The sequence below is a fragment of the Podarcis bocagei genome, assembly GCF_964188305.1.
Source record: "Podarcis bocagei genome assembly, chromosome: 2".
Classification (NCBI taxonomy): domain Eukaryota; kingdom Metazoa; phylum Chordata; class Lepidosauria; order Squamata; family Lacertidae; genus Podarcis; species Podarcis bocagei.
In genome coordinates, this window is record NC_138126.1 from 15,463,637 (window position 1) to 15,481,378 (window position 17,742).

Sequence of the window (17,742 nt, forward strand, 5' to 3'; positions counted from 1 at the left end):
CACCATTGGTGGCGTCTGCTTCACCACTTGCCCCCCGAGCAGCTCCCTGCCATCCACCGTGACAACCTGCAGGGGCAGTGTGGCCGGCAGCAACTGCACAGCGTGCCTGTCGACAAAGTCCTGCCCTATAAAGTCCGCATTGCTGCCTGAGTCAATGGTGATTGGCACGTCTATGGTGATTCCATTGGGCAGCTGGAGAGATGCTGTGAGCCTCACTACTGGTTTGGGCGGGAGGGGGTTCACGGGCTGTAAAATCTCTGGGGACTGCGTCACTAACACGTCTGGCTGGGCCCCAGTGCCTCTTCCTCCAGCCAGACTGCGTCGTTTCCCTGCTGTGGTCCTCCTTGCTGCGTTGCTGCAGTCACCATTGCTGAGGCTGCAGTGAGCTTGTGGGGCCTCTGGGGACACTCTTTTGCCATATGCCCTGGTTCCTCACAGACGTAACACTTCCTGTTCCCTCTAGGAGGCTTCGCTTTCACTGCTGCCGGTGCTAGGGCTCTGGTTGCTGACTGAGCCCTTGCACCTCCAACCTCCATAGGTTCGGCTCCTCCTCCTGGCGGAGGCGTGGATTGCGCCCGCGCTGCTTCTCTGGGAAGGAAGGAGGGGCCCCCGGCTGGTTCGCGCCCTCCACGCCCTTCGTCCTTGCTCCACGGACGTCCTTCCAGCCTCACCCCCACTGCCAGTGCCCTCTGAACGACCTCCTGGGTGGTTCGGGGTCTCTCCCCCCTCGCGATCTCATCTTTAATCGAGTTGTGCAGCCCCTCCCAAAAGAGGTCTCTTACAGGAGCCGAATCTCTGTCCCATTCCAGGGCACTGACCAAGGCGAAAAAGCGGGCATGATACTGCCTGACGCTGGCCCTCCCTTGTCTCAGCCCATGCACCTCCTTCCGTGCAAGATCCACGTCAATACTTGATAAAAAGCACCCATCCATCGCTTTAATAAAGGCATCCGCATTCTGGAGCGCCGGATCCTTATCTCTCCATAAATTGCGTAGCCATGCTTTCGCATCCCCATGCAGATGGGACATGATGAACCCCACTCTCTCTTGTTCATCTCTAAAGTCTTTATGCAGCAGTTGCAGTGCGCACAGTACGTCGGCTCTAAAGTTGGGATACTGTTGCAGGTTCCCATCGAAGTGAGAGACCAGCCCGCCTGTCCGTCTCGCCAACCCAATTCCCTCCTGCCGGGGTGTCTGCTTTGTCAGCACGTCTAACCTGACCTGGAGATCCCTGCAGGCGGCAGCTGCCTCCTCCTCTCTCTTCCTGGATGCGAGAACCTCGGCGTTCAGTTGTGCCACTGCTTTTCTGAGGTCCTCTATCTGCTGCTCAGCCGTCATGTCGTCTGCCGTTCGTGAGCTCGCTAGTAGGCACCTGTTTCTCTCCCCTCCTCGAGGCTGTAGATGCCCACAATGGAGAGACGGAGCTTACTGTCAGAGCTGCTTGAAGATCCTAGCTCACAGAGGATCACGCTAGCCAGCGATCATTAAGTAAAAGTCTTTATTGAATTACAGTTTCCATTCTCACGCTGCTGCGCGCAAACTCTACGTCTAGTAGCTAGATCGGCGAAGCTCCGTCTGAGTCTCCGCCCCGTGAGCACCAACTTAATATCCTAGCCTTGCTCCACCTTTTCCGCCTGACTGTCCTCCTCTGGGTCCCTCTACCCCCCGGGGCTTCTTCCTTCCGGGATTCTTCTGACGCTGACCCGGACCCTCCTGCCTCCTTGCGCCGGGCTTTAGGACCTGGTTCCCTTTCGGGGCTGCTTACTGCGCCGCCTTCCTCTGCATTTGAACTTGGCGCGCGCGCCCAACCTTCCACCTTCCTCTTAACCGTTTCTTCGCTCCCCGATGGAGGTGTGGCCACTCCTGACTCATGCCCTCCCTCCTGTGGTGAGCTGCCAGCGCTTCCCCCCTGGCTCCCTTCCTCTTCCCTGCTTCCTGGCGGTGACGCTGGTCCCGATTTCCAGCTGCTCCCCCCTGAGTCCCTTCTGGCTCTATCTTCCTGGGGTGCCCCCCTTGACTCCCCCCTTGCCCTGGCCACTGGTGCTCCTTTCTGTGAATCCTCTGATTCACTGGAAAGACTAGGAGATCTCGGGTCGTCGTCATCACTCATCTTTTCTTCTGCCTCCTCCCCTTCGCTCTCTGTTTCCTCCCTTGCCCGTGCCTCTGCTCCTAAACCCCTGACAGCAAATATCAACATCCACACACAAAGCAGTTTTTAAGATCTATTTTCCCCAGCCATTATGATCTTTAAGCTTAAAAGCCCAAAGAGTTTAAAGAATAAAAACAAAACAAAATACGTAAGGCAATGGACCTGAAAATGAGCTAGAAACCGTTGAAAGTTCTACAAACACCCCACACACACAACCCCCCCCAAACTTATTTCGCATTCAGTTCACCCAAAAATCATTAGAATGACTTTTGGGCGTGGTTCAGAGATTTTTGAATGAATTCAGTCCGCCTTGCTAAACCAAACTGATTCATTCAAAGCACTAGCCCCCTGCTAATTTCGTGCGTGGCAAGCTGCCATTAAAGGCCAGTACAAAAAGGTAACCCTTGCCTACACTCTGCACATGCTCAAAGACACTCTCCCCTTGTGTCATCAAGTCACATATCCTTGGATTGAAAATTAGGTTCTGGACTGGCTCTTGCTGGAACTCAGGCTGAGCCCTGAATATCTGAAAATGTACTGCTAAAATAAATGTACTAGCTTTGGAGTTTTTTTATCAGCAGTTTTTTTCCCTTCCCCCACCCACCGTCAAGTCCCAATTTCATGGAAAATAACATTTATTGAAAAAGCACCATGATCTTAACTAAAATAACACCAGCCTCACTTGGAATGATTCCTCAGCACCCTCCATCTTATTTCAAGCAAGGTTTCTCTGTCTGCAACAGCTGCACTAACCTATCTAACTTGGTAGTATTCAGAGCTTCTACAGCAAGGAAGGGAACACCTGCGGCCACCTGGTTGTTCCTGAACTATAACTCCCAGCATCTCTGACCAATGGGACATAGTGGCTGAAGCAGATGGGAGCCCGTCAACATCTGTAGAGGAACAAGTTCCCCACCTAGGTAGTTTTGAAGATGCCATGGGACTCTCTCTGTGTGTAGGCTGTTCTTGTGATCTGCCAAAACAGGTGCCCCCTCTCTTCTCCCTGTCCATTGAAAAGACAAAGGAAGCTGCAGAACTCTTTGCACATTAAAAGCAAAAAAAGCAACCACACTCATCGCAATTGCAAACAGTCCCCATGCTGAACGACTCTCTCCCGGTTGTCATTCCGGTTTTAGCCGCAGGGTGGCAAACGGTGCCATGCTTGAAAATAGTAACAAGTTCCACAAGTTCTCTTTTCTCCCAGAGGTGCTACAGCAGCCTCTTGGGGGAGGGCGGAGCGGAGTGTGTGTGTGCAGAAACACCCCCGCTCTTTTCACAGAACCCCGTATGAGGCAGGACCAAAGAAGGAGGGCAGAAGGAAGGCAGGCAGCGCAGGGTCACACCAGCCACCAAAAGCGTATGTAGATCATAAGTATCACAAAGACAAGACTGGTAGCGGCAGCTTTGGCGTAGGCGGAACGGCTGTTGAGGAGTTTGGCGTCATGGCGGTATTTCTTGGAGAGAGTTGACAGGTTGCTGGCCTTGGAATCCAGAGCTGGAGGGCAAATAGATGAAAAAAGGAAGACAGGGCTGGCTAACGGACCTTTTAAAACCCCATCTTCACCGTTTTTTCTCTTCCCGCTCGCCACAGTGAGCGGCTAAATGGTCGTAAGCGAATATGTCCAGGCCCGGATTTCCTCCCAAACCTGGGGATGTGATATCCTCGCATCCACCCCAGGCCCCAAATTAGAGACGTGATATTTTGCTCTGTGACTTCCAATACAACACGCAGATCACTGCGTAGACACAGATCTTCCCGCAGCACTGATCCCAAACCCCCTTTCCCCATACCTGATAAGGCCTCTCCACGTTGGAGCACCTCTTCAATGTTGGTCACCATAATCTTCTGAACATCCTGTAGCTCCATGTTGATGCTGCTCAGGTGGCGCTTGGACCAGGTATCCAGGTAGGATTTCTTCAGCTTCTGGATATAGAGGTCTTAAAAAAATATATAGGAGGGTTTCGTGGATTGGCAACATCTGAGATGAACTACTACTAGGCCACAGGGACTCGCCTTTTGGGGGTGGGTGGGGCTGAGGCCACTCGCCCAGTGGTTTGGTTTTTTTTGCACTGGTATCCTGATCTTTCTCTAAGGACTTCAAGGTAGTGCCTACAGTCCTCCCCCCCTATCCATTTTATCTGTGTAACAACACTGGTCCAAGCTTACCCAGTGGTCTTCATGACTGAGTGGGGATTTGAACCCTGCTCTCCCAGGTCCTAGGCCAGCATTCTGGCCACTACTTCATGCTGCTGTGGTGTGTACACGTGGCCCAAAGTGAATGTGGGTCTGCTTTTCGTTTTATTCCAAGTTTTGAAGGGGGTCAGAAAAACTGGCTCAAGGGAGCAGGCAAATTAGCTCTCGCCCCCCACCCACCCCAAAAAAGAAACCTGGAGGCGGTCCACTTCTCTTCTAGACAAATAAATAAAAGTACACTCCAGATCCAATAGCCACCAGGACTGAACCTAAGGTCTTCTGCTTGCATGGCAGATAAGAGTTTTGTGTTGCCTAACACAGTTTAGACAATGAGGACTAGGAGGCTGGTGGGGCAGGGCTGGCGAGGCTCCCCCAGTTAGTACGCACCAAACTCGATGAAGGCGTATGGTCGTGACACGGAGGACACCTTCTTCCCATACAGCTCCCAGAATTCGGCTTGCAGCTCCTCCAGGAAGGCAAAGGCCAGCTTTTTGGAGTAAGCGGCTTCGCACAGCGTCAGGTAGCAAATGCCCTGGCTGATCAGGTAGCTGTAGAGAAGGAAGAGGGCACAGAAGCGAGGAGGAAGGGAAATCGTGATCCGGCTCCTTCAAGCGAGCACAAACAGTCCCACAAGCAAGTTTCTAGACCCATGGAATTTGTAGCAGTGCAACCGCACTAGTAAAATAATGCAAATAATTTACAACGTTGGGATAGCTTGCATGAATAAAGGAACCATCGACTCCCAATTGGGAACATAGGCGACCATGCAAGTTGTTATTTTGGTGAAGGTGGTTTAGAAGCAGCAGCCGGGTGTCATGTGGAGCTGCCTTATACCGACTCTCACCATTGGTCCATCTAGTTCAGTGTTGTGAAATATGATTGGCAGCAGCTCTTCCCCATCGAAGAAAGAGGCATTTTCCAGCCCTGCTGCCCAAGAATGCTTTTTTAATCTAGACAAGCAAAGGGACTGGACCTTCTGCATGCAAAGCACATGCTCTATCTCTAAATTGGGGGCCCTCCAACTTCTCTCAATTGAAGCCTCCCCCAGTTCAGGCAGGTTTCACACTCAGGATTCGAACACAGGGCCCCCAGCACTCTAAGCAAGAAACACGCATCCGCAGGGATGGGGAAATCTGCGACCCGCAAGCTGTTCTTGGACTCCAGCAGACATCAGCCCCAGCCAGCATGGCCGACGGCCAGGGATGATGGCAGCTAACTTGGGCAAAAGATTCCTGCATTGCAGGGGTTGGACTAGATGACCCTCAGGGTCCCCTTCCAACTCTATAATTCTAAGATATAAAGGTAAAGGGACCCCTGACCATTAGGTCCAGTTGTGACCGACTCTGGGGTTGCAACGCTCATCTCGCTTTATTGGCCGAGGGAACCAGCGTACAGCTTCCGGGTCCTGTGGCCAGCATGACTAAGCCGCTTCTGGCGAACCAGAGCAGTGCACTTCCCGCCAGAGCGGTACCTATTTATCTACTTGCACTTTTGACGTGCTTTTGAACTGCTAGGTTGGTAGGAGCAGGGACCGAGCAACGGGAGCTCACCCCGTCGCGGGGATTCAAACCACCGAGCTTCTGATCGGCAAGTCCTAGGCTCTGTGGTTTAACCCACAGCGCCACCTGTGTCCCTAATTCTAAGATACTTCTATGAATAACATCCGGAAGGATACAGACCCCCCCCACACACCACCAGCCTACTGCCCTGTCAATCCCAGCGCTGTTATAGCATCTTTTAACAGTTCGCAGGTTCTCAAAAGAGATGCCCTTTTAATACCAAGCTCCCTCCTTATTTCTGAGAAACACTTACTGGAAAGTCATCGCCCCAGCCTGCAAGGAACAGCGGTTCGGCGAATGCTCCCCGAGCTTCCGGAAAAGTTGCTTCGCTTGGCTGTGATATTCTTGGAAGTTCCGGTTCGACTGCAGAGGAAATAATTGGGACTAACACCAAGGGGATAAGGCTATCGGAGACTACCTGTCGGGGGCTGAATATTCCTCTGAATATCAGTTTCTGAGAGCTACAGGTAGGAAGACTAGTGGTGTCGCTCTCTGACGGTCCTGTTGTTGAGCTTCCCAGAAAAAAGGCATGTGCTTGGCCACTCTGTGAACAGGACGCTAGACCAGGGTAGGCCGCTGGCCCGATTCAGCTAATCTTCTTTTTACCCTGGTCTTGGATACTCAAGAAATATATTTTTACGGCCCACCCTGTTCCTGCGGCTGCAATTTGTTTTAAACGGTTTTTAATGTTGCGTTTGAAACTGTTGTGATGTGCCCTTGGGGCGTTAGGGTGAAGGGTTGGAAACAAATCAAATGATTATACTTATAACACCGCAATAATAATTCACCTCCGGCGGCAAAATCTCTCGCACCAGCCAAGGAGCTTAAATCAAAATTCTGGGAAGGGGACTGGTTACAGCTGGTTGTGGGGTGGGAAGAATCTCTAAGATCCCAAGACTTCTGGGCTCCCTCAGGAAGAGAGGAAGGCAATTACATTATCGGGCATCATTAGAGGATTGTTAAAGGTAAAGGTAAAGGGGCCCCTGACCATTAGGTCCAGTCGTGACCGACTCTGGGGTTGCGGCACTCAGCTCATTTTATTGGCCGAGGGAGCCGGCATACAACTTCTGGGTCATGTGGCCAGCATGACTAAGCCGCTTCTGGTGAACCAGAGCAGTGCACGGAAATGCCATTTACCTTCCCGCCGGAGCAGTACCTATTTATCTACTTGCACTTTGACATGCTTTTGAACTGCTAGGAGCTCACCCCGTCACGGGGATTCAAACCGCTGACCTTCTGATTGGCAAGTCCTAGGCTCAGTGGTTTAATCCACAGCACCACCCGCAGATTGTTACAGCACACTTAATCCTACAACAGCTTTGCATGGCAGGCTGGCATTATTGCCTGAATACTAAAGATGGGAGCCTGAGGGCACACATTGGATTGCCTAAATCCATTTAGTGAAAAGAATAACAGTCTTGCAGGATAATCTAGTCCAGCAACTTGTTTTCATCACTTGCCAGTTAAAGGTAAAGGGATTCCTGACCATTAGGTCCAGTCATGGCCGACTCTGGAGTTGCGGCGCTCATCTCGCTTTATTGGCTGAGGGAGCTGGCAGCTTCTGGGTCATGTGGCCAGAATGACTAAGCCGCTTCTGGCGCACGGAAACGCTGTTTACCTTCCCGCCGGAGCGGTACCTATTTATCTACTTGCACTTTGACGTGCTTTCGAACTGCTAGGTTGGCAGGAGCAGGAACCAAGCAACAGGAGCTCAGCCCGTCGTGGGGATTCGAACCACCGACCTTCTGATCAGCAAGCCCTAGGCTCTGTGGTTTAACCCACAGCGCCATCCGCGTCCCTAGTTAGCTGCCCATTTTTGTTAGCTTCTGAAGGACCCTTGTGATCTGCTCCCAAGTTCTGGTATTCAAAGATAAACTGCCTCTGAGCCAGGAAGCTCTCTTTAGCAGTTATGGTTCACCTGCCTAAAGCTGGTTCTGTATATGAGTGTGTGTAGTGCCAGGAAAATACAAAATTAGCTTACAATACAAAGTACACTTGAAGCGGTCTCCTATACGCTGGAGCAGCCCTTTTTGCATCAAGGCGTTCGCCCTCAGCCAAACCTTTGGGGGCCACATGCCGGCAGAGGGCGGGGCCAAAAGTGGGCACACTCATCTGCCCCACACATCAACTGGGAGGCAGGAGAGGGATTTATTCTTCCTTTTTCCAATGGCGGGAAGGGTAGATTTGTAACGCAGGAAGTCAAGACCACTGGCCCACCTAGCTCAGTACTGTCAACACTGGCCGGAAGCAGCACTCCGGGGTTCCAGAGTGAGGTCTCCCCGAACTGTACCTGGAAATGTCCGGATTGAACCTGGGAATTTCTGCAAGCAAAGTAGATGCTCCACCACTGAGCATTCCAAATTGGGGCACCATCTTACTTTTTAATTAATTTATTTATTTTGCACTGCCTTCAAAACTCATGGGATCAGAAAAATTACCAAGAGGAGGAGTGAGTCCAGATCAGGTCCCCCAAACTGGTATTTATTCACCCCTGCTATACATATTATTATTATTATTATTATTATTATTATTATTATTATTATTATTATTATTATTTCTTCTACTCAGAAAGGTGTCTCATTGTTTTTCAACTGAGTTTCCTTGCAGATGTGTGTACAGGATTGCAGCCTTCAAACAGCTATTAATTTATTTGTTTGATACCCCCACTCCACGTGCGCCAATGTCATAACCCCTATCTAAATCATCTCTGAAACCGGGTTTGAAAGTTCACTCCCCACCACCACCACCAATAATAATAATAATATATTATTTATACCCAGCCCATCTGGTTGAGTTTCCCACTAGAACAAAACCAGGTGCAAGTAAGAAGTAGCGAAAAGGTTCCTAGAAAGCTGAAACGTGATCCTTGAGAGGAAAGGATTTCCTAGGGGTTAGAGCTGGAGAGGGGCAGCTGAGGGGGCGGGGGGCGGGGATGCCCTGGAAGCCTCGGACTCCTGGGTTCCTCCTTCCTCTTACCTGCTCCGTTTCTTGCATAGAAGCTGCCAGGAGAAGCCCGTCTTGGACCCGGCTAATCATGGTAAGCAAGACCATCCTGGCTGCGGGGGGGGGGGAGAGAGGGGGGTCCTGGGGTGTTTTTTTAAGGGGGGTATCCCTCTCCCCCTCCCCTCCGGAGGCTTTAGCAGGACCCGGACTCCCGGCTGACGTGGCCGACGGGAGGGATGCAAATCGCGGGCGAAGCGGGGCGGAGCGACGCCGCCAAGAAGTTAGTTTGGCACCAGGCGAGGCGCGCACGCCCCGCCCGGCCTCTGAAGGGCTCCTCCTCTCTTTCGCCTTGGAGGTAATATCCCTTCTAGTAATATCGTTAGCAGCAGCGGCTCTTTAGGGCCTGTTGATTTTAGTTATTGTGGGAGTTTTGCAAAAAAAAAGAAGAAGTTGCAATTAGTATTGTATAGCTTGATGGGCTGAGCTGCTTTGGCCATCTCTGGGTTATTTGCAGGGCCTGCCTGGCGTTTTTGCCTGAGTAGAATGTGTCCTTTTATTTAAAATGTCTCTCTGGGTTATTTGTGGGGCATAGGAATTCATTCATCCCCCCCCAAAAAAAAATACAGTCTGACCCCCCACAAGGTCTGAGGGACAGTGGACCGGCCCCCTGCTGAAAAAGTTTGCTGACCCCTGCTCTGACCCCTGAGTGACAGCTCTTGGTGCTTGCAGAGACTGACACCACTGTCTTGTCCTGCCTTCTGTGGAGTGTCCCTTGACACAGGCTGTGTCGTGGATGTGGAAGGTGGGCGCTTCCAGGCAAGGACTACATCTCACAAACAGGTCACTCAGATCCAGTTTTTCCGTGCGCATCACTGGTGCTTGGCCACCCACTCACTCATTTTTGAAAGCATGTGTTCTTCACAGACACTGTATTGTTTCCTGGCCTAGGGCTAAAGTAGACTTTATTTCACACCCCCCATGTGCATTTGCGTACCCACACACATAGGCTGGGAGCTTCTACTGGGGCTAAAAAAAACAAACCCAGCTAGCCACCCTGTAGCTACAGCTCTGCCTGATGGCCATACCAGTAGCAAGGAGTGCGGTGTCCTGCATGAAATGTTTTGGTGCTACCTTCTTGGCCCTTTTGCGGCCATGCACACAGATAATTCTGTCCCTGTGCCTGCACACCATTAAAAAAAATGGACAGGAAGTGTGAAACTGCAGTTATTACAAGCTCCTAGTTTTCATGTTCCACCATGGCCTAGAGGGATGGTTTTACTTTCTGGAGAGTGAGCAAGACTGATGTGCTTTGGGCCTTTCCTCCCTCGTTTTTGTTCTTGTTTTACATTTTTAAGACAGAGGTCTTGCGCAAGGCTGACATTTGGCCGTGCCAAAATTCTGATAAAGGGGTCTTGGGCAAGACCTCTGCATTAATACCTTTAAAAAGTCCCTATTCAATCACACATGTTAAGCAAAAAGCTCTCTGGAACTAGGGTTGCCATATTTCAAAAAGTGAAAATCTGGACACAAAAGTTGGGGGGGGGGAGATTTTTTTTGGGGGGGTGAAAAGTTGTTGGGCTTCTTTTGCAAAATCTCAAGCAACCCAGGTTTTTGAAAATGCAACATATGAATCCTGGCTGTGTCCAGTCATATGGCAGCTGTATCTGAACAGAGTTGCCAATATTCCAGTGTGCTTTTGGCATGTGGCTGTCCATACTGTTTGGAAACAAAATGGTTTTGCTCCTATAACAAATTGTACAGAAAGAGCAGAGGACAGGAAGGTGTGTGGATAGGCCCTTAACGTTAAAGGGATAAAGTACAGGTTGACATTTTGATGAGGATGCTGACATCATATGATCAGTGCAAAAAACGTGCATGCGCCTACGACCCTGGGCAAAGTATACCTTCACTTGCAAGCCCCTGACAGTCTTTTTCAGGGGCTAATGGCCACAAGACAGCGGTAGCTTGCCTTGGGCTGCCAGTGGCTGGGAATCACAGGTGGGGAGAACAGGGCTGTTGCACAGCTGGGCTCTGCGTGTTCTGAAGAGGGATGTGAGAGGCAGATGGGGCTCGTCAACCTGGGAAGGGAGCCCATCTAGGAGAAGGAAAACTCTGATCCTCCGCTGCCTTGCAGGATATCTATACAGCTGACTGTGCCCCCAAATACCCCAGTAATAAGATCATTAAGTTCACAGATGATACAACGGTGGTTGGTTTAATCACGGCTGGGGAGGCGGCCTTGTGATAGGAATTTTATGGTTTTAGATATATAGTAATGTTCATAACTGCACATACATAGATCAGTACAGGAAGGCCAACAGGAACCATTTTGATTCCTAAACTGACCAAATCCTTTCTCTGCAAGGTTAAAAATGGAAAAGCCTCCCCATTGTCTCTTCCTTTAATCTGTGTTTGAATAAGGTGTGAGCCTGTGACCTGGCCCAGGAAATAAGTATTTTAGCACTACAAAAGAATGGCCAGGCTCCCCAGAAAATCCAATCAAGTAACCTGCTAGACAGGAGATAAACAAGGACAAGAGATAAACAACATTTAAATTTCTGTGATGTAGGTGGGATGTATCTGAGGGGTGGTCTTAGGTTACACCCCTTCTGTGATGTATGCATAATGTTTCTGGGGGTGGTCCTGATCTAGAGAAGGGGAATTTCAAAAGTCTTTATAAGGCCTTGCAGGCCATTGTTCTGGGTGCTCTTCCTCTCCTGCGTGTGAGGGGGGTACCCTGTTGCAACAGATCAATAAAGATCAAGCTTACTAGCTGCTTTGCTTCTCAATATTCTCTGGTTGGCCTCTGTTATTTTCTCCTACCAATAGGGAACCTATGTAAGGACTCTATATGGGCTCTTGGATACCCCATAAGGGAAAAGGGCATATTTTTATTTACAACAGATGGCGACCACGCACGAAGGGACTTTTGGTTACCCGGATTCTGGAAGCGAGGAAGGACTGGTTATCCAGCGCGCACCAGGCAGTTTGCCAGGAGGAATAACCAGTCTTCCATCGGTCCCAGGGTCTGGCAATAACTTGGAGTTCAGCGAGGCTAACCAGGGGAAGCAAAGCTTGATCAGGCCGGCCTTAAACAACCAGTCAAGACATCGTGGGATCACCAGGAACAGCGCATGCGGAAGTGAGTATTAAGTAGGAAACACGGGTAGTGGGTTGGGGTCTCTAAACCACAGCAACCAAAATTCTTTAATTCTCCCTTTTCCCTTCAAATCTAAAATTTCTACTTTTTTCCTCATCTAAAAATTGCCTTCTCCTTTCTGTCCCCTCAATCTCAACACCAGCCCTAGCCCTTCGGAGTATGCCCAGGCAAAAGTTGTGTGTGACTTCTTTCATTTCCCTTCTACAGTCTATATGCCGACCTATTCCTTCGGAGTTTTGCCCAGAAAAAGGTCGTGCTTTTTCTTCTGTACTGAAAACTATTTAACTCCCAGGTGTAGCCGCACCTCTGCCATGGCGATCTTTGTTAGAGATGACCTGTGAGCAGAGAAAGCAAGGGCACCTGATTCCTTTCCTTCTTTGTCATTTCTGAGTCCCAATCTGGCACTGCGCTACGCAAGCGTCCAGTAGGGAACTCTCAGGTTAGATTGTAAGAGGCAGGAGGTTGCTGTGGGCTCCCTGGCTGAGTAATGACCAAAGGGGGGGGGTTGAGATCGCTGACCGCACTGTTAGCTTAGTAGCCAGGAAAGGCCAACAGCTGTACCAGCCTAGTAAGTCAGGCCAGACGAACGGCGGTGTGTCACAGTACTAATTCTCGGAGTTGTCCAAATTGAGTGTACTGTGGGTTATTTATTGTGTTTCCTGAAAAGTGGGGATAAAACCCCGACTGCAGTATAAAAGTAAAAGCTAGCGCTATTAAAATTCTTAAAATGGGTGCACCTCAATCAAAAGAAATGAACCCACAGACTCCTGATGGGAAAGAAGCCCAGTTGGTGCTTACTTCCCGCCTGGACTCTGACAGTCCCCTTCAATTTGTGTTTAAGAACGTTTTTCCTGTGTTTAAATTGTACATAGGTAACATCCAGCAGCTGCTTATCTTAAATATGCCATCTAAAATAAAAATGCAAGCTTGCTCCAAATTCTAAATCTAAGGAAGCCATGTTGAACCTTATCAGTCTTAAAAACAAGACAAAATGGAGAATGAAGTGTGCAAATGTTTGTTATTTGAGAGAGGCTCTAAAAGAGTTTTCCTCCCAAGTGGTAAAATCTTGTATACATGCTACTTGTGTTCTGAAAGGGGAATTACCCCACCTCCTTCCTCTAGTTTAAGTGAGGAGGGCGATTTAAGTCTAATGGTAAATGTTTTGTTGTAACTTTTGAGTTTGCAAGTACACCTGTGTTCCAGTCTAAGTTAACCTAATGTTTCTGCTGCAAAAGCCTAGTTGAGCCAACTGCTCTCTCAAGCTAAAATGCAGTGTATGTATTTCATTAAGCATATGCCTATGAAAGTATGGTGTTCCTTCTAAGAAAAATATCTGAGTCCAGTTTTAACTTTGATCTGGTTGGACAGAAGAGTTATTGTAAGGCTCCTGGTATCAGTCTCTATAAGACGTCCTGGCCTCTTTTCTTAGAAAATGCCCCCCCTTGTTTCATTCTGTCTCTTTCAGGGTTTTTTCCCCTTCTCCTTCTTATTCTGTGCCAGGTAAATTTACTCCCGAGTAAGCTTCCTTTAAAGGAAACTGCAAAGGGGGGGGGCATAGATTAGGCTTACTATTCCTCTGCAAGTTCAGGAAAAATTGTTCACTCTTGTATTCCTTTTAAATCAAATCTATGGCTGTTTAAACTTTGCTTTATAAAAGATCCTCTCCCTATCTTAGGAAAAATGTTAACTTCAATCTTCTTTTAAAGATAATTTCTATAGGAATTTTCACTCTTTAGTCTAAGGAAGTAAACACTCACTCAAACTAGCTTCAAGATCTGTATAGAATTGGGTACTTTTATTTTCCTTTTCCTTAGTACATGATAGGCGCATGGTTTGTGATAGGCGCATGGCTTGTGATCTCTTCCCCAGTTGTGTCTGTGTACATAAGTATGTGTGTGTTTCTGGTAGTACAAATCTTGCTATGAACCCTGTATTTTAGGGTTGGACTAGATGACCCCAGGTCCCTTTCAACTTTCCCAATTTGTGGCTGATGAGTTGAAATCCAGCCCAGATTGCTCTTTGTTTTAAAGGTGAGAGGTGAATGTGTGTGTTTCTGGTAGTACAAATCTTGCTGCGAAATCTTGCTGTGAACCCTATATTTTGGAGGGTTGGACTAGATGACCCCAGGGTCCCTTTCAACTCTCCCAATTTGTGGCTGTGTGGAAGACCATGTGTCTGCAAGCATTGGAGGGTAATTCTTAAATTCTGGTGTGGTAATGGAGTTGAAATTCAGCCTAGCTTTGCTTTTTAGTTTTAAAAGGTGAGAGGTAAAAGCCATGATGTTTTGAAGCACAACTGGTAATATCAAGCATTTGAGTGATTACAGTATTTATCATTTTGTCTACTATTTTTTTTAATCAAACTTAAAAGTCAATTCAAAGTTTAAGCACATACAAATGAATAATCAAGTACAATTAGCCTTGGCCATTCCTGTAAATTAAGGCGCAGAAAATAATAATATTAATAATAATAATAATAATTTTTTGTCTGCAAATGGTAAGGCTGAAATGACTGAGAATGTTAAAAAATCCTATGAATTCTAACGCTCTGGCCATTTTTACTCATAAATAAGAGAGCGGTTGATTGTTCCGCGAATGGCCAGAGGGATATTAGCCCTTTCCTGTACATAAAGGAAGCTTGGGCTGAATGGTCAATACTTGAATTGCTGAGTTTCTCTTTTTTGTTTTAAAATCTAACCCTATTTTAAAAAACCACTCCTTACCTGGCCATTTTTACTCATAAATAAGAGAGCGGTTGATTGTTCCGCGAATGACCAGATAAAATGACCAATAATGATAGCCCTTTCCTGTACATAAAGGAAGCTTGGGCTGAAATTGCTAGCTTTGGTGAATACTTAAATTGCTGAGTTTCTCTTTTTTTGTTGTTTCAAAATCTAACCCTATTTTTAAAATCTACTCCTTACCTTTCCCTTCCTTATTCTAATTGAGCCAAAAGATGCAACATTTTCAATGGTATAAAAGGTTTGCTGAGACATGAACTCTGCACATGCACAGAGGCTAGATCAGCTTACAAAAGAGAGAGAGAGAGAAAGGAGGGGGCAGAGAGAAGGTTTGGAGAGCCTGAAACCTATACAAATTTCCTTATGTAAAATTTGGAACCATTGAGGGAAATCACCCTTAATGTCTTGCCCCAGGGGCTAACAAAAGGTTCGCCTCCCAATGGAATTTAAATTTTATAAGTTTTTGTTTTTGATTTTGTTTTTTTTTGGTGTGTGTGTGTGTATATGCCTATGCATTTTAGGAACAGCACTTCCTGACAGACCTCTCACATGAAATAATTTTCCCTTTTAACAGAGTGTCCTTTCTTTTCTCCCACAGCACAAATGATAATGAGGGGATGCAAACAGTGATTTAAATACTCTATAAAAAGTAATTGCATTTGTTTCTCTTTTGTCTTTCTTCCCTAAAAGCCAAACAGCAACTTTCTTTCTGTTCTGTGAAACAAGTCTGAATCCCTGCTGTATTAGTGACCTCTATCTCTTTGTGGCTTTGACATTTTTTTTTTAAAGTTACAAATAATCTGTTTTTATTTATTTAATCAGTTTCTCCATGATGTCTATGAAGTTAATCGAAGCACAACCAAACATTGTTTGTGGAATGGTACTTGTTTACCTTTGGCCTGAGCATTTCTTACTAATTCTGTCATTTTGGCTAGTGCAAGGTACCTGCACAACTTTAAATTGCCATTCATTTTTCTTGGTATTAACTCATTTCCCAGTATTAACATTACAGCTGATGTTGTCACATCAAGAAAACTCTTTTATTTTCATTTGGGATGTTAGAATGCCAAAACAGATTACTTCAGGTTGCTTATTAATTGTGTGTCTTAGCATTTATTTATTTTTGGTTCCTCATAGGTCATTTGTGTGTGTGTGTTTTACTTTGGGGACATGTTCATCACATGTTGAAAGTCAGTTTCATGAAGTTCTTTTATTGGATAGCACATGGTGAATTTTAAGTTTTCCCCATTGTTTTCCCTTTTTCCCCCCAGTCCAGTAGTAATCTGTGTGGTTTTGATAATATCTTTGTACTATTTAATAATAGTTATTTTCTGAATCTGATGTCTTTGTGTCAAGTCCATTTTCATCTAACTGGTAATTAATTTTTTGCTTTCTTTTTATTTTTTAACCTTTGTATTTTTACAGTTCTCTTTCTATACATGTGGAGTAATTTTTTATTTTTTAATATGAAAAGAACAACAACAACAAAAATTAAGTGAAGGAAAGCAAACAAACTTAGCAGATAATAACAGTAATTATGTGGAAATGTGATAATAATATTGAAATAAATAAAATGCTTAATGTGCTAAGATTTTTTATTATTTGCAGCTTCCCATGGAAACTGGAGGACATCCTTCTTGTCTAACTGTGTTTTTAAGTCTCCCCAAAACCCTGCCCCCTTACAGGATATCACTTCTACAGATGTGCAATGATGAAAAGCAGCAACAACCCCTCAACTCACAAGACCTGCAACACCAGAGTTTTCAAAGTGCCCACAGTTATCTCTTTCAAAGGCTATAGACTGAGGGGGGGGGGGGTTGAACTGACAAAGGGGGGAGGAGTTGAATTGCAAGGACATTTTTTCACTTGAACCTCAAGCCTCTGCTCCAGGATTCAAAAGATACATACGTAAAAGATCACAATTGTGTCAAGATATGCAACAGATATTTAATTATTTTGTTTTGTATTATGTGTTATTATGTAAGAATGTTGAAATGTGTCTGACAGTGTGATTTCCACAAAGGGGGGCAATTTATTGTGTGTAACTGTTTTTATGTTTAATGTCTTATTGCTTACACACCAATGGAGAATTCTCATGCATTTTATACTTTCTAATAGCTCACACTATTGTGTAGTCCAATGTTTAGATAACCACATTTCATTGTCCCACCTGGCACTATGAAAATCTTTCCCTATCCATTTTAATATGTGTTAAACCTCGTTTTGCCAAGGACAAACTTCTGGATCCATAAAACACCAGGTACATGAAGGTGGATATGCTTTGGTTTAGCAGGAATGATTTCTTATAGACTTAAATTGACTTATTTGGACAACTGCCCTTGTTAAGAATGGTTTTCTTTTAACAGATTGCTTTGAAGAGTTGAGAACCATGGTGCAAGATAAATTCAAATTGGACTCAGTTTGAATTGGGCAAGTGTATCCAGGCTGCAATTAGCTTTTTGGTCCTTTAAGTGCAAGTGAGCAACTTCTCATGAGCCCAAGACCACAGCCTATAATAAAATCCCATAGCTAAAGGCCAAGGCGAAGACCTCTCCCTCACGAGATGCCCAAAACCTGTGCCAGCTATGGTGAATGCCGGGCGACATGGTTAAATGAAAGCCCTGAGGGGATTCAACAGAAAGGATGTGTTGCTGTAGCACTATGTCAGTGTGAGACCACAGAAGAGCTACCTTGACACCTGAGAACACTAAAATGGTGGGGGGGAAGCAAACTGCACTTTTCAGTCATTAGTGGACCTTACCTTCCTGCTAGGTGTAAAGCATAGAACACTATTGAGTAAATGGTCTCTCCCAAAGTGTTAGAATGCCACAAGTAATTTAGTAGCAAAACGCAACATGTGTTATTTTTATATGATATATTCATACAAAGACATCCATTTACAACATACGATGTTATTATTTGTGGGGCAAAAATTTTTAAGAAAAATTCTAGCCCCAGAGGGGGGAATATTGTGATAGGAATTTTATGGTTTTAGATA

At 46.4% G+C, this 17,742-nt stretch overlaps 1 protein-coding gene across 1 annotated transcript; it reads right to left on the minus strand.

The window, feature by feature from the left end:
• Positions 1-2,208: 2,208 nt before the first annotated feature.
• LOC308581139 (vesicle-trafficking protein SEC22b-B-like) lies at positions 2,209-9,019 on the minus strand. The gene is made up of 5 exons (XM_081183640.1): positions 8,878-9,019; positions 6,155-6,264; positions 4,730-4,890; positions 3,940-4,086; positions 2,209-3,643 (listed from the first exon to the last, which is right to left on the minus strand). Exons 1-5 carry the CDS (start codon positions 8,950-8,952, stop codon positions 3,486-3,488), a joined length of 651 nt encoding a protein of 216 aa, XP_081039766.1. The 5' UTR covers positions 8,953-9,019; the 3' UTR covers positions 2,209-3,485.
• Positions 9,020-17,742: the final 8,723 nt, after the last annotated feature.

What these genes read in the sequence shown, in the direction of transcription:
- LOC308581139 (XM_081183640.1), bottom strand. Translation starts at nt 8,952, where the DNA reads ATGGTCTTGCTTACCATGATTAGCCGGGTCCAAGACGGGCTTCTCCTG. An exon ending in CTATGCAAGAAACGGAGCAG is followed by an intron (nt 6,265 to 8,877) that starts GTAAGAGGAAGG and finishes TTTCCTCTGCAG; the next exon opens with TCGAACCGGAACTTCCAAGA. An exon ending in GCTGGGGCGATGACTTTCCA is followed by an intron (nt 4,891 to 6,154) that starts GTAAGTGTTTCT and finishes CCTTCTCTACAG; the next exon opens with CTACCTGATCAGCCAGGGCA.